Source organism: Callorhinchus milii, unplaced genomic scaffold, assembly GCF_018977255.1.
Source record: "Callorhinchus milii isolate IMCB2004 unplaced genomic scaffold, IMCB_Cmil_1.0 Scaffold2, whole genome shotgun sequence".
In the NCBI taxonomy this organism is placed as follows: Eukaryota; Metazoa; Chordata; class Chondrichthyes; order Chimaeriformes; family Callorhinchidae; genus Callorhinchus; species Callorhinchus milii.
The window spans coordinates 119,687,555-119,703,127 of record NW_024704743.1 but is presented as its reverse complement, the minus strand read 5'-3'; the positions used below and the strand labels follow the sequence as shown (position 1 = coordinate 119,703,127).

At 40.4% G+C, this 15,573-nt stretch overlaps 1 protein-coding gene across 1 annotated transcript in view; it reads left to right on the top strand.

The window, feature by feature from the left end:
- LOC103179701 (vacuolar protein sorting-associated protein 13B) overlaps nucleotides 1-15,573 on the top strand; it is a 481,880-nt gene that overhangs the window by 264,941 nt on the left and 201,366 nt on the right. Inside the window, 2 exon segments of the mRNA XM_007895087.2 lie at nucleotides 5,278-5,512; nucleotides 13,387-13,607. Coding sequence (XP_007893278.2) covers nucleotides 5,278-5,512; nucleotides 13,387-13,607 — 456 coding nt within the window.

The following is a 15,573-nucleotide window of genomic DNA, read 5'->3' as shown; positions in this document are numbered from 1 at the left end:
AGCAAGTGCTCTAACCACTGAGCTACAGGACTCCAAATATTTATTATTATTAAGCTTGGAGGAAAAAGTACCCTAGCTTAGATCTCTTAATAATAATCATAATCCTTGCATTTGATATAGCGCCTTATCACATCTTCGAGATGTCTTAAAGCGCTCTTATCAGGGAATGTTGTGTGACATAGACCTTTTACAGGGAAGGTGGGAGTGAATCCGCCAAATACACAATGAGGTTGAAAAGGCCCTCCAAAAGAAAGCAGGAATTGCAGTATTATGGAGGTGCTGGTAACTCTTAACGCTTTCCTGAGAAATTTTTAGAACCCCATTGAATACTGAACCTGAACAACAGCTGCATTCAACTTGTTCTGTTATAATTTTACATCTCTACCAGACACATTTCAGTTCTTCACTCTTCAATCAGAAAGATTGGAAAATGCTAAATACTGCCTTTGTGAAATGAAGCCATATCCGTAAGGGTTTGATGTTGCATGTGGTATGTACCTGGTTACTCTCATGTAAATCCCACCACTGCTGTTCAAAATATTAGTGGTCATGAGATCAGTTCAAATAAAGAAGGCCCTTTGGCTCATCTGATTTCATCCTTCCAAAATATCCATCCTCTCGTATCCCCCAAGGTAGCAACACACTGTGTTTTAAACGAGTCCAGTTTCCTGGCTTCCAAGAACCTTTCCTGGCAACCTGTTCCAGTTGTTGATTATCCTCTGGTTAAAAAGAAAATTGCTCCTGTCTGTCCTGAAATTGCCCTTCAAAACTCTGAAGCTTTGTCCTCTTCTTCTGTCTTGGAACATCTTAAAATAATGGCTGAATAATGAATAAGTTCTGATGGAGGGTCATGGACCCGAAACGTTGACTCACTTTCTCCATAGATGCTGCCTGACCTGCTGAGTGTTCCCAGCGACTTCTGTTTTTGTTTCAGATTTCCAGCATCTGCAGTATTCAGCGTTTTGTTTAAAATAGTGGCCTTATTTTTTTCAATCCCATTTAATATTTTAAATGGCCTATAAATTTTAAAAAAACAACAAAATCTTGATTTGATTTACGGAATTGTCAGATTCAGGTAACAGGAATTAAGATTAGTGCTTTGTTTAGGAAGTGATTTTTAGAACATTCCCAATTATGCTTTTCATTCTGATAACAAGCAACTTATGTGGCTTATCGCCCACAAAGTATGCAGTCAATTCACTTTCCAGTGTATGTTGTGAAGCGCTTTGAGATGTCTCGAAGACGCGATAAGGCGCTATATTTTATATAGCTGTTAAGCCTGCGTCATTAACTGTACAGTCGTTAGTCAGTTCTAATCATCTGACTTCTTTATATGATGTTAATATAGCGCGTCATTGCACAAAGCTACAACACAACTTGCGTTTATACTACGCCCAGTGGCGGAGCTTGACTCCGAGCCGGTGACTCGGGGAGGTGACGGTAGGCCTTTAGATAGGACTTGAAGGAGGCAAGAGGAAATGCGGGATAGAGTTCCAGAGTGTAGGGGTAGAGATTGAGTGTGATCTGAGGATGTGGAAGGACACATAAGAACCGGGGAGGAGGAAAGCTATGGTGTGCATTCCATGCGCTGCTTTTGGCGATGTGCGTTAATGGGAAACCCAAGTAGTGTCTGACATGCCAAAGGCAATTTGTGTAACACTCACCGTAATTTTTCCCCTCAAAGGAGCTCTTCTAGAAACTGAATACACACTGCTGCTTGGTAGCAAAATCCTTAACCTGATTGTGATCTGCCTCCTCATTAGAAATTTGGCCATCATGGCTGTGTTGAACTGGCTACCAGAGCACATCGCATATCTGTAACTGTAAAAAAACACTTGTAGCTAATACTGAATAACTCTCTTAACCCCATCCACTCCCCAGTTATGTTATAGGTACTCATCTACTTGCTCTTAATTATTTTACACAGCCTTCCTTTAGCTCTACCCCACCCAGATTTTTGGTACAAACCTTTATCCTACTCTGCTCTGAAATGCACCGAAAGGCTTTCTCTAAAGAGAAGGGAATTTCTCTCTCCTGGTGTCCTGGCCAACAATGCCCCAAATAAAATTGGTCATGGCTGTTTGTGGGACTGGCTGCCATGTTTTGCCCACAAAATACAGTCACGCCACGTTACAGAGTATTCGACGACGTGATAAGGCGCTATACAAAATGCAAGGATTATTTATTCTCCTTCCCTTTCGCCATTTGGGCTGCAGGGCCTTTTTATTTCCCTATTTATATCAAACAACTTCCTGTTTTAGCCATCTCTTTTATATTACTGAAAACCTAGATTTTTAAATATTTGGTTCAGATCAAGGTGCACTGCGGGACAAGTAGCAAACTGCTGGCAGTTTATTGCAGTTCTCAACCACATACAATGCTGTGCCGGGATTGTTCAGGTGGCGTGTGGAGAATGGGTAGTCTTGAGTAACATTCTCTTTTCCCCTTGTAAAATCATTTTTATGTTTTCTATTAAATGCTTTCCATAAAAACAGTAATATAATGCAATACCAAATGAGGATGAAAACAAGCTGATGTTTTACTGTAATATGTTGCAGCTGTAAAACACTAAAGTGGCGATCAGAATATTTCAGCCTGACTTTCCATGACTCTTAAGACATTCTCAAGACTGTAATGTGAAGTAGAAACTCGCTGTATCTCGGGAGTCATTCTTTTGGGGGTTATTATGACTCATCTTGTTCGTTCTGGCAGCGTTATTATTTGTGATTAATTGACAGAGTTATTTATCGGGTAACTCATTTAATGCTGTTTACATATTTAATGCATTGACAGGGGAAGGGTCACACGTTAGTCTGAGCAAGTGCTTAGCACTGGCCTGAGTTGCATGCAAACAAGTTTTTTGTTGAAAAAAATAGCTGTACTTGTGGGAGCATTTGAGCAAATACAGCAAATTAGTGTGGTGAGTAACTCAACAATATTTGCAGATCTGCTGAATTTTAAACATCTGCTGAGAGTATTTCATCCAAAACAAATAAAGTATCTACGACATTCTTGGATCAATAAACCAGTGATCAAAAGCATAATTAAGCTCTGCTTATGCCTTAAATAGCATTAAAGCAGAAACAGAGATTTAATGTAACAAAGTATTTATTTTTTTAATTCAACTTCTATTTTTCCACAATGAATTCTTGTCAGTTTGTTTAAGCTGAACTGCACAGAATAATAGCATTTATTTTTGTACATATGTATATAGAAAAGAACACTTGTGATCTGAATGTCAGACTCGAGAGTATTATAAAACTTCTGACATCGCACACAATTTTATTCTGTAAAAGGAGATATTGTGATTCATTGTACAGCTGAACACATCTAAAGGTGCTGCATTGTCAGGAATTTCCGGCTTGCTAGCCAAAAAATTCCAGATATAAACAAACTGACCACTCAACAGTGAACTACACGTTTGCTGAGTGAACTACAAGCTGGTTTGGGACCTCTTTTTTGATGGGTTGCGCTCCCCCCCCAGGTCCATGTTGAGATCTGTGTCGGACCATCTGACAGTGTCAAGTAATCCACAAAATATACAGTCAATTCACTTCACAGTATATTCGGCGAAGCGCTTTAAAACGTCTCAACGACGTGATAAGATGCTATATCAATTGTAAGGATCATTATTATTATTAATCTACAATATCAATGACTCAAGGTTTTGGGACTCCTCGCACAATTCACTAGAAGTGTAAAATGTTATTCTTGAAGCGTTTTTAAGTGATCCGTGAAGCCCTCAGGTTTCAAGCTCTTGAGGATTGGTATTCTTGGAATGAACATGACAGTGCTGAAGCCTCCAGCCATCTTCAGGGCTGTTGGTTTTGGCAACAGTTACGGACGTTTAAAACTTGCGACAGAATTGTTCAAGTCCTCGGCATTTCCAACAAGCTGGAACAGATGGAACCCATTTTGAGAATCTACCTGTTCGGGCTACGCTACTAAAATAAAACATAAACATTTTAGTTTTCCGGGAGGTCCAGGGAGATTGCAGGCAACTATTTTTTAATTCAGCTTGTGTAGTGCTTTAACTTCTTCTCCTCCCAATTCCCCTCTCCTCCCAATTCCCCTCGCCTCCCATCCCCAGCTCAGTTGCCAAGCCAGGATTGTTAGGTGCCTTGGGACGTCCTCCCGATGTGAAAGGCGCTATATATGTGTAAATTTATATTTGTATTGTACAGTGCGGAAAAAAAATTCTAAACATCTTAGGAACATGTTTCTAATTTAAAAAAAACTAATTCTTTTGCACGTTACATTTTCCTCCGGTGAACACTTTTCTGTTTTTACGATCTTTAAATCTTACGGGATTTGCCTTACGAATAGATTTGGTCTTTCTACAGTTTTTCTTGGAATGCCAATTTTTCAATGAGAATAGGAAGATCTTTTTCCTCATCTCCAAGATATCGCTATCGTAGAATCATAGTAATTTACAACGCAGAAGGGGACCATTCAGCCCATCGTACAGTGTTTAGCTTGAAAGTGACATTTCAGGATCTAAACTCGAGTGATTTTAACAATATAGGCGAGCATCCTATTTGCCTCCTTTATTGCTGCCTCCCACTGAGGTGAGTGACAAGTCAACTAACACCCTTAGATCTCTTTCAGTTTTCTTTCTTGGCAAGTTCTATCCAATCCATGTTGTACCAGCATTTCTTATTGAACAAAATATCCAGTCAATTCACTTTACAGCATATTCTGTGAAGCACTTTGGAGATGGCACCATATCAAATGCAAGAATTATCATCATTATTATTTTGTGTTAATTTGCGGCTGATTGTCCCATATTACTGATAGCTTCTTTTTCTCACATACACTCCTAATAAAGTGACGATTCGTTCTCCCTACTTTGATCTGCAGCAAATCCAAAATTGCTAGTTTGGCCTTTTTCTTGTTGAGCATATCTAACCAGAGAATTTCATTCCATGATTGATCCTGCAATGGTGGCTCAACTGTCTTCACCTCCCACGCATCCCTTACATACATGGAAACGTCTATACCTTTCCTGTTTCTCTAATCTACCTTGTTTGCTTCTGCATTCTTATGGGGATTTGGTCTGAACCACTGCTCCGGGCAGGACATTCCACATCCCAACCACTCTGCGGTGAAAAATATTTCTCGTAACCTCCCCATTTGCTCGTTCATTGACTATCTTAAATTGATGCCCTCTGGTGCTTTGAGACCTTTTACACACAAGTTGTTGGGATGTTAAGAAATATAAACTGTTCTTGCTGTTGGAGTGACACTTCTTTTGACATCATGACCTTTCTCTTTCAGCTGGAGATCCAATCGTGTTGCGTGTTTTTTCCGAATGACAGCCTGCCCTCGCCCAGTACCATTGTGGCTGGTGACATTCCTGGGACAGTGAGAAGCTGGTACCACACGGAGGCAAACATGCCTGGGACATTGGTCATCTGCCTACCCCAGATAAAGGTGATCAGCGCAGGCCACAAGTCCCTGGAACCACTTCAAGAGATTCCCTTTGTTGTTTCAAGGCCCATTCTCGAAGAAGGTATGACACACCCTCCTGATGTTATCTCTTTGTCCGTCACTTTTTTTCCCCCTTTCTTTATCCTTAAAACCAATGTTTAACGAAACCTCAGACACTGCAATTCTTAGTTTTGGGCTCAAGTAAAGTTTAAGGTTGTGTGAATTTCGGGAAAGTCTTGATGGAATTCGGTCTAAATTGGAAGCCAGCTTTCTGCAGTCAAAAAATAATTTTACAAATTTTCCACAAATTTGGATGAGTGTACGTTTTAGGACGAAGGTGTAGAGGCTAAAACTGTGAGGAATTTAGAGCCTTGGATTAATTTTAATTTGGGTTTCTGTGTAACCTCAAATGTTAGCATGATTCCAAATGTCAATCCTTAGCACACAAACAACAGCAACTTGCATTTATATAGTACCCTTCACTCAGGGTAGAGTCCCAGAGCCTTTAAATGTTACAGCTGTTGCAAAGAGTAATATAGTCTGCAGAATGGTGAACGTATCATGAATGTAGAGTACTTACATATTTTGGTGCAGATCTTTAAAACAGTATTCATCACATTGTTGGCGGAAACCCAGTAATAATCTGCTTACCTGCCAGATAGGCAGTCATTGTTGATGTTACTGCGGTTTTATTGCCTTTAAAATTCCTTTAATTTGCCCTTGCTTAATGATTCCTATCATGTTTGTTCAGTGCTTTGACAGGTTCATTCTATGAGAAGATGCTATGTATGGCAGTGCAAATTGTTGCCGTTTGTTTTTAAAATTTGAAGTTTGTGCATCGAAAATGCTTTTAGTCAGGACATAATGGGCCATAGTGACAGGGCAAATAGAACCAGTTTCAAGAGGTTGAGATTGCATTTGGAGCATCCATTTAACTGGTGAAAAGTAGTTTTCTTTGTGCAGCAAACTTAGCTCAAAGTGTTTGGTCCATCACTGTTGGTTTTGAGGCCCGGATGAAGTTCCATAGAGCGGAACTCACTTTGTTCAGGAGACATTAGAAAATGAAATGTGACATTTGATTTACATGAATCATTTCCGGAGTCCTGTAGCTCAGTGGTTAGAGCACTCGCTTCGTAAGCGACAGACCTGGGTTCGGTTCCTGGCAGGCGAAATGTTGGACAAGTTGTCTTCCTCCACATGCCACTGTTTATCTAGCAGTAAGTAACCCGGATGTTAGTCAATTAGCGGATCGTTTTTCCGGGGGTAATAATTCCATCAAAAAAAAATTGGTCACTTAATCCATGACTGGATGTCGTGACTTGTCTGCCGCGATTTGCCCACAAAATCTACACCCGTATATTCACTTTACAATATGTTCTGTGAAGCGATTTGATTTGCGATTTCTCAAAGACGTGATAAGGCGCTATATAAAATGCAAGGATTATTATTATTATTTTGTGTTCCCGTGGGGAACCACAATTGTGTTGCCCTATTTGGCGCAAACCTTTTGTAAATGTGTATTCGGGTGAATTGCAGATGCCCTAAATAATCTACAGTATTTAACAACCAATAAAAAGGATTACAGGTGATTCGCTAATCCTTTAACCACGCATTAAAGGGGCCTGCATGTATTACAGAACTCGCATAATACACCTGGATTACAGATGGTTTACACAGCTCACACGATAGACCGCAGGTTATCACCATCAACCTTAGAATAGAAAACTCGTAGAAACCTATTTTACTGCCAGTCAATGTTGTGTCCTTTTGCTCCCATCTCCCATGTAATTTAGTCTCCAATAACCATAGCTCTGACCTGGACATGGTTGATTGTCCTCTCACATCCCAAAAACAGGACCACTCATTCGAACAGGTATGTGGAGTGGTTAGCGAGTTTGCCTTGCAAGCAGTAGAACCCAGATTTGATTCCCGGGCACGGCGAAACCTTAGACAAGTTACCTTACTCCACTCACCTCTGTTTACCTAGCAGTAAGTAGGAACCTGGTTGTTAGTTGATCGGGGGTAATAATCCCTCAAAACGAAAAGCAAACAAAAAAAATTACTAATAATGTCAAACGATTACTAATAACTGACAATAATCCCTCCCCCTAAAAAATATTTGTGTCACTCAATCCACAAATGTTTGTGGGACACTGCTGTGCGCACTTGGCTGTCACAATCAAAATACAATCAATTCACTTTACAAAATATTCTGTGAAGAGCTCTGAGATGTCGCAATGACGTGATAAGGCGCTACATTAAATGCAAAAATTATTATTGCTACAGAACCAGCGTGGAATAGTAATTTATTAATTTGAGTGTCTACCAAAGGAGGCCCTTTCAGATGCTTTGATGTAACCTTTATAAAGATGAGAGTGCTTTCTATCATTGTTCACTGCTCTCTGGGAAGCACATTGGTACATACTGCTGATGTGAAAGGCACCATACCAAATGCAAGGATTATTATTCATAAGACGAGCAATGATTTTATACAACAACTACAACTTGCATTTATATAAGTACCCCTCAATGCACAGAGCAAGGGAGAAATGGGAGGAGACCATAAATGGTGTCGAAGAGTGGAGTCCTGTAGCTCAGTGGTTAGAGCATTCGCCTCGCGAACAAGAGATTTGTGTGTGATTCCCGGCAGGGAGAAATGTTGGGCAAGTTTCCTTACTACATAAGTCTCTGTTTATCTAGGATGAAGTAGGAACCCGATTGGAGCATCGCTTTTCTGGGGGCAATAATTCCTTCAAAAAAAATTGGTCACTTCAATTCACAACTGTTTGTGGGACACTGCTGTGCGCAATTGGCTGGCGAGTTTCGCCCACAAAATATACAGTCACTACACTACAGTATATTCTGTGAAACGCTTTAAGATGTCTCAAAGACGTGAAAAGGCTCTATTTAAAATGCAAGTATTATTAAGAGGTAGGTCTTACAGTGGGATTAAAGATGGATAAAGAAGGGGCAAGGCGGATGGGTTGAGGCAGGGAGTTCCAGAGGCTAGGGGTGTAATAAAATGGAGGAACAGCCTTGTCGGACTGAATGGGCTAGTCTTGTTCCAATTTGGCATTGACTTTATGCAATTTGGGCATTGTATCGACACGGAATGTGCAGGCCCACTGACCCATAAGCTAACTTTTGTTTTGGGAAAAATTAGTCTCACACATGCTGTATAAACAGATTACTCAGTGGCGAACAAGTCAAATATTCAGTTTATTCTACTCATGGGGAAGGCTTTCATTACTCGCAAGCGACCTGTGGAATGGTTGTGTATTCCAGGTTCCCTGTTGTGCATCGTCTGTTTATTTTACACTTAAAATTTGATACGGCAGCTGCGAGCAGAACAATAAGTGGATTTGTTTGGCTGGGGCCTTCATGTGTTGCAATGCAAAGCTGCTGCTTTGCTTGCTCTGAGACTTGAGCAAGAAAATATAACAACTATGTCTATTCAAGCTCGGGTCGTTACACCATCTCGGTCTAGAGGAAAGAAAAACACCTCTCACGGAAAGCCTTTTTTTTAACGAAGCACCCAAAATAGCCTGGCTCAGTTGGTAGCACTCTGGCTTCTGAAGATTGTTGGTTCAAGCTCCAGGTTGGGACTTGGAAACCATATTGTCCTGAGTGATATTTCAGTGCAATGCTAGGGTGGGGTCTGCACTGTTGGTGGTGTCGTCCTTCGCATGAGACATTAACCAGAGGCACCTGTTCAGGAGGAGAACTGGGTGGTCACTGTGTGGATTGGGGCTGGAAGCCTCAATGCATGGAGTCGGGCTGAGTGCAAAAGGATAATGTGCCTGAGGTCTACGAAATGTATTGTTTGCATGAAAACGATCTGACTCTCAGTATTGTACAGTACATTCAAACAAGATGGGCAGATTGCATTGGTTAAATCTTAAGAGTTAAGAAATCTTTTTAGGGTTGGCTATTAAATCAAAACATTTTGAGACTCTTAATTGATAATAATTAATTTGTTTTCTGATATAATTATTCTGCTACGTTGGAAATTAATTGTACCGTATCGATTGACTCTGAAACTAAGAAATGAGGCCTGAGAGATTACTGCATGGACCAAATGTACTAATGTCCAACCTTAATCACACCATTAAAATAAATATTCAGGAATTTGTAGAGTGGCTGTGGCTTCTAAAGAGTACTGTATGAACTAAAGCCAGATATACTCAATGCTGAGTGTTGTGTTGCCTCCTTTATTGCCTTTCTAAATGTCAAGCTGTTGTTGGATGCTCCACATATATTTCCCTTTTGCCATTTCCCATCAGTGTTTCTTGGCACACAGGATTGGCATAATCTCTAGGAGCCAATTGATACCCAATTAAAGAGTACCTTGGTAGTTTTGCCTTTCTGCTGGTCAGATCACCTCATTTTTCACATGGGACAGTTTCATGAGCCGAAAGGGGAGAGTGAGACAGCCTGAACACATAGCCAACAACAGCTTGACTGGCCTCCAAGCTACCCAATTGTTCCCCAACCAAAAGGCTGCACTTCATGTCCCGGCGCCTCTGCATGTGTTTAAGCTTTGAGAGGAAACTAGTTTAAAAAAATTGTAATTGCTTTTAGATTTTAAGATTTTGAGAGAGGGACAGTACAAATGTATACTGTGGTCTGCCCTGTGGATAGACATTCCCCTGTGACATTCCCCTAAACTCTCTGAGATGCTGCCCGGCATGAAGGGCACAATACAAATGCAAGTTGTTGTTGTTAAATGTTCAACATGGGACGTTTTATAAATCAATATAAATCTATAAATCATCATCCACCATACAATAATCCTTGTGTTTGACACCCCCCGACCTTTATCAGGTTGTCGGGATGTCTCAAAGTGCTTCACAAGATTTTACTGTCAAGTGTAGTGATAATGTATTTCTAGGTAACTGCGGCAGCCAATTGGTACATAGCAATGTTCCACAATCAGTCATTCAGTGATTGATCAATTTTATCTGGACAGGACGCCGGGAGAAGTTCCCATCTCTTTTTGAGTATCTTTAGCTTACACTTGAGTAGGTAGACAGGACCTCAGTTTAACGTGTCATCTGAAGGCACCTCTGATAACAGAGCACATCCCCAGTACTGCATTGGAGTTTCATTCATAAGTTCAAGGTTCCGAAGTGAGGTTTGAACCCACAATCTTTTGACTCGGAGGCAAGAGTCCTACCAACTGAGCCAAGCTGACATCACATAGTGCAGTTGTCCACTGAGCAACAAGGACTTATTTATTCTGTCATTCAAAACTGTGATAATTGTTCTGTAGCTTTTAAAAATTCATTGTCAGTAGCACTGTGTCCAAGCACCATATGGTGCCACTATACAGTACTGTATACTAAGTGGAATAGAGTAGGATTGTTTTGATTATATTGAAATGTGCATTGCTCTTCTCATCTCTAATGAGTTGTGACTTTAAAGTGAAGATTAACTCCTTTCCCATCTAGATTAACGTATTGTCTGCTTTTGCAGACAGACGTATTGTGTTGGATGCAGTCAAACCCATTCATTCCTTTGGCAGCTTTGTTTCCGACTCACTTGATACTGTTGCTGCAAATGTCCTGTTTTTAAAAATAAATCATGTTTTGCAGTGAATGTTTAGCGTTAAGATTATTTGCAGACCTTTAAATCGTTCAGGAAAGACACAGATATGCCAATAAATTAGATTGAAAGAGCCATTTCTTTTATTACTGATATTCGGTGCATTTTATGTGATCAGTTTCAGTCATATATTTTAATGAAGGACATCCTTTCTATCCTGGATGCATTGTCCAGCTCCGTGCTTGGTTGTTATCATCTTGCAATGTGTACTGCAGTCAATGGGCAACATAAAGCTTCAAGTTAATAAATCACTGAGGATGAAGCAATGCACTCTGAAATAGTAAAATATTGGTCCATGCCAGCGATTTCTTCAAGATTACATTTCTGATCATCTGCCATCATTGACAGATTATAATAATTATAACAATCCTTGCATTTGGTCTCCTGCCTTTCACTTCAGGAAATTGGTTCACAGGACACACTGTAAAAGTGCATTGTCTGTATATTTGTCGGTGAATGAAACAGCCAATTTGCACACAGCAATGTCTCACTAAAAGCTATGATGTGAATGGCCAATTTTATCGAAGGGATTGTTGGCCAGGACAGCGGGAGAAACTCCATTCTCTTTCCAAATAGTGCCATGGGATCTTGAACATTCATCTGCACAGACAGATGGGACCTCGGTTTTAACGTCTCAACCATCGGATGTAGACAGCACCTCCAACAATGCAGGACGCCAACATTGTATTAGAATGTCAGCTTAAACAAAGTCCCAACGTGGGGCTTGAACACACAGCCTTCTAACTCAGAGAGGAGAATGCTGCTAACTGAGCCAGGCTGACTCATGTTTCTATGTGCCTTTTTGGTCAGCCGGGCGTCTGACATCATCGGAAACCCATTGCCATGCATCTGTTTCTATGTGCCTGATTTTCTTTTATCCAAGACTTGTACACAAGACTTGCCTGGGGCCCATTGAACTGGAATGGGTGGGGAAAGGCCTCAGACCTTTGGTCCTTCCCAAAGATACTTTACCCAAAGGGTGGCTTGAGGCTTTTGAGTTTGCTAATTCGAGTAACGTTTCTCAGCTGCCCCTTATTTGACTGCCCTTGGATTTCAAAGGTTTTCCCTCTTCAGTGGGTGTTGGAAGTTGGTATGCTTCTGTCTTGGCTCCTTCCTTTTAGACTTTATTCACCTACAAAATACAATCCCTGCCCTTTACAGTAAATCCTGTGAAGTTCTTTGAGCCGTGAAAGGTGCTATGTCAAATGCAATAGTTATTATTTATCTAGTCCTAAATCTTGGTTTCCCCAGAGTGCTGCTACATTAGGTTTAGAGGGATGTTTTTCTTGCCTTGTCTGAGTGGAGATCCGTTTATTGAAGGCTCTTTGAGGTTTTGCCTTTTATCTTACCTTCCTGAGAGCTGTCGGTGTTTTTTCCCCTGCCTTGCCAGGCCGGTTTTGCATTTACATCCATCTGATTATCAGTGGACTCTTTTTATTGCTTGTTATTTGTAAACATTTTTAAAGCTTTGCTTTTTTTGTAAAAAAATGGCTTGAATATATTACAGCATTAACAGTGAAATGATTGCCAAATCAGTGACCTCTGTGCGACAGTTACCAATATTGTTGGGAATTTTTTTTTGTCTTGGTCAATAATCCCCGAGATTAATTGGTCATTCATCTCATAAAATCACAAAGATTGGTTTGGATCAACATTCGACCCATCTGATCTCAACCTTCTAAAATCAAACCTGCCATTTCCAGCATTAAGCTTCTCTTTAAATGAGTCCCAATGTTCTGGCTACCTGGTCTAGCAGTTAATTATCCTCTGAGTAAAGAAAATCTTCCTGGTAACTCTCCTGAAATTTCCCTCTAAATCTAGATCCTCTTGTTCTACTGTCTTGATGGATCCTTAAGTATTGATCTGGGTTTACTTTTTCAATCGTGTTAAAAATTTTATATACTTTTGCGAGGTCCCCTTTGAGTCGTCTTCTCTCAAGACTGAAGAGCCCAAGCTCGTCTAATCATTGTCATCATTCAGCTCATAGCTGAGATATTACTGGTGCCCGAAATGCTTACAAAAATGATCACTTGCACTTGACAGTAATGCAATATATATCTGTTAATTGTATTAGAATAATAATAATCATTGCATTTGATATAGCTCCTTATCACATTTTCGAGACAGCTCAAAGCACTTCACAGAATATAATGTAAAGTGAATTGACTGTATATTTTGGGGGCGAAACCTGGCAGCCAATCGCCTAACATCCGGGTTTCTACTTACTGCTAGGTAAACAGGCGTGTGGAGTATGGAAACTTGCCCAACGTTTAGAGATGAGTGCTCTAACCACTAAGCTACAGGACTCCACAATTATATTTAATACTTGTGTTTTTCCCCCTCATGTCTCAGGTGATGCCTTCCCCTGGACGATTGGTCTGAGCCAGTTCAGCGTCTACACTTTGCTTGGATGGCAGAAGGCACGTAACCTCATAGAACCCATGGGCTGCACTTCAACTCTGGCTATCACATCACAGAAACTTCAAGCCTGCGGCCCGGAAAGCAGACATTCATTTGTTGTCTGTCTCCACGTGGACCTGGAGTCTCTGGAGATAAAATGCTCCAATCCCCAGGTTGGTATTGGAACAGATAATTGATTTATTATGGGGATATAAGAAATGACTTGCTTTAAGTTAATTTGTCCTGTACTTTATAGGAGAATCCTTATTCCATTAAACATCTTAGCTCTTTTTCGTTTGGTGACCAAGATCAGGGAGAAAGATTAGTTTCTCCTTTGATGTGCTCTCAAGTTTTGTAATTTAAACTCTTCCAAAAAATTTAGTAACTGCAGTCTAAAGTGCATCTTAAAACTGATGGAATGAAATCAGTTGCAGATGTGCAGTTTCAGAAAGTATTATGTAGCAGAATTAATCTGCAGCAGCTTTGAAAGTGTCCATTGGAGCTGCCTGTTCAAAAGTTTATCATAACTTCACACAATATATTTATAGATGTGGGCTGCAACATTAAAGAGATTTCAGATTTGAATAACGTCGACTTAAGTTTCCATTAATAGAATGCATTCCATACAGCGGTGGAAATACTTCAGCAGACCTGAAACTCTTCAATTTGCTTTTCTTTATTTGAAAGAAGCCACTTTACAGTGATTTAAGTAGAAAAACGGGCAGCTCTGAGTTCTATATTCTCCTTCAGTGAGGTTTAAGCACATGCAACCTTTTTCTAGATTGGTAGCGTTGTTTTTAAGAAACGTGCAAAAATGTTTTTATTAACTTCACTTCTTGTGCAATGCAGTCTGTCACCCATCAAAACGTGGCAGTTTGGGTCCATTAAATAGTGTTTAAGCAGTTTGGTACATCTTCCCGATGTGAATATATAATGATAATCTTTACATTTAATATGGCACCTTATTATTGAGACGCCTCAAAGCACTTCACAGGAATTACAGTAAATTACTGTGTAGGTGGATGCAGCAGCCAATTTACACACACCCGTGTCCCACAAACAACCATGAAATAAAAGAAAATGTGTTGAAACCTGGAGGATTGTTGTAACACCAGGAGAAACTCCCTCCTCTTTTCGAACAGTGGCATGGATGCTTGTAAAAGAGGAATATTAACAGGTATGGGGAGCGGGACAGATGTGTAAATTAGATCATGTGGAGGAAAACACCAGCAAAGGCTTGATGGCCTGAACAGCTTCAAGTGCAAAATAGAACTTAATTTTAGGGAGAACTATTACCACACCGAGTTAAGATGCTTTATGTGGTCTTATTGTTGGTTCTGCAAGTAGTTAAAGATGGTCCAATAAACGTGCTTTAGTTGTACAGGTAAACAGTGTGGAATCCTTCAGATTGTGTTCTGTTCAATTTGTAAATTTATTGAAGAACAACTTTTTTTCTTACACATTATGAAACTACATTTTATATAGTTCTAGTAGTCACAAGAAGAGCAAAATGAGAGTTTTATTTTACATAGAGAGTTGTTGAGTTGTGGAATGGCCTGCTAAGTAAGGTGGTAGAGGTAGGTCCATTCTGGGTTTCAAGAGGGAAGAAGACAGCTATATAAAAGATAGAGACGTGAAGGGGTATGGAGGCATAGAGCGGGGCAGTGTAATTGCATGGATAGTTTCTCTGAGAGAGGTTCAGACCTGAATGCCCTCTTCCTATGCAGTAAATCTCCCTAATTCTACGATTTGGGTGGCAATGTGGAAAGCTAAGACATGCACATTGCAGGTTTGGTCCTCTCACCTACCCAATTTTCTGCTTCAATACGACCCATTCCTCTCTCCTGACTATGCTTTTTGATTCCTTTTTCCTTCAATTGGGATATAATTCCATGAGCAAAGGGCTCCATGGTGACTCAAGCCTTGACATAAAGCATGAGGGCAGGGATTTCCCTCAGCTGATCTTGATACTGTCCTCGCTGAACTACCACATGCATGGATCTTCTGACTGGCATCTCTATATAGCAGTCAGGACCAGGGACCCTTGTTGACTATCCTCTCCCAAACCCAGAGGTATTGACTGCTGCCACAGCTGAGATAAGCTAACTCAAGCACAATTCAGGATTTGAAGCTCTGTGG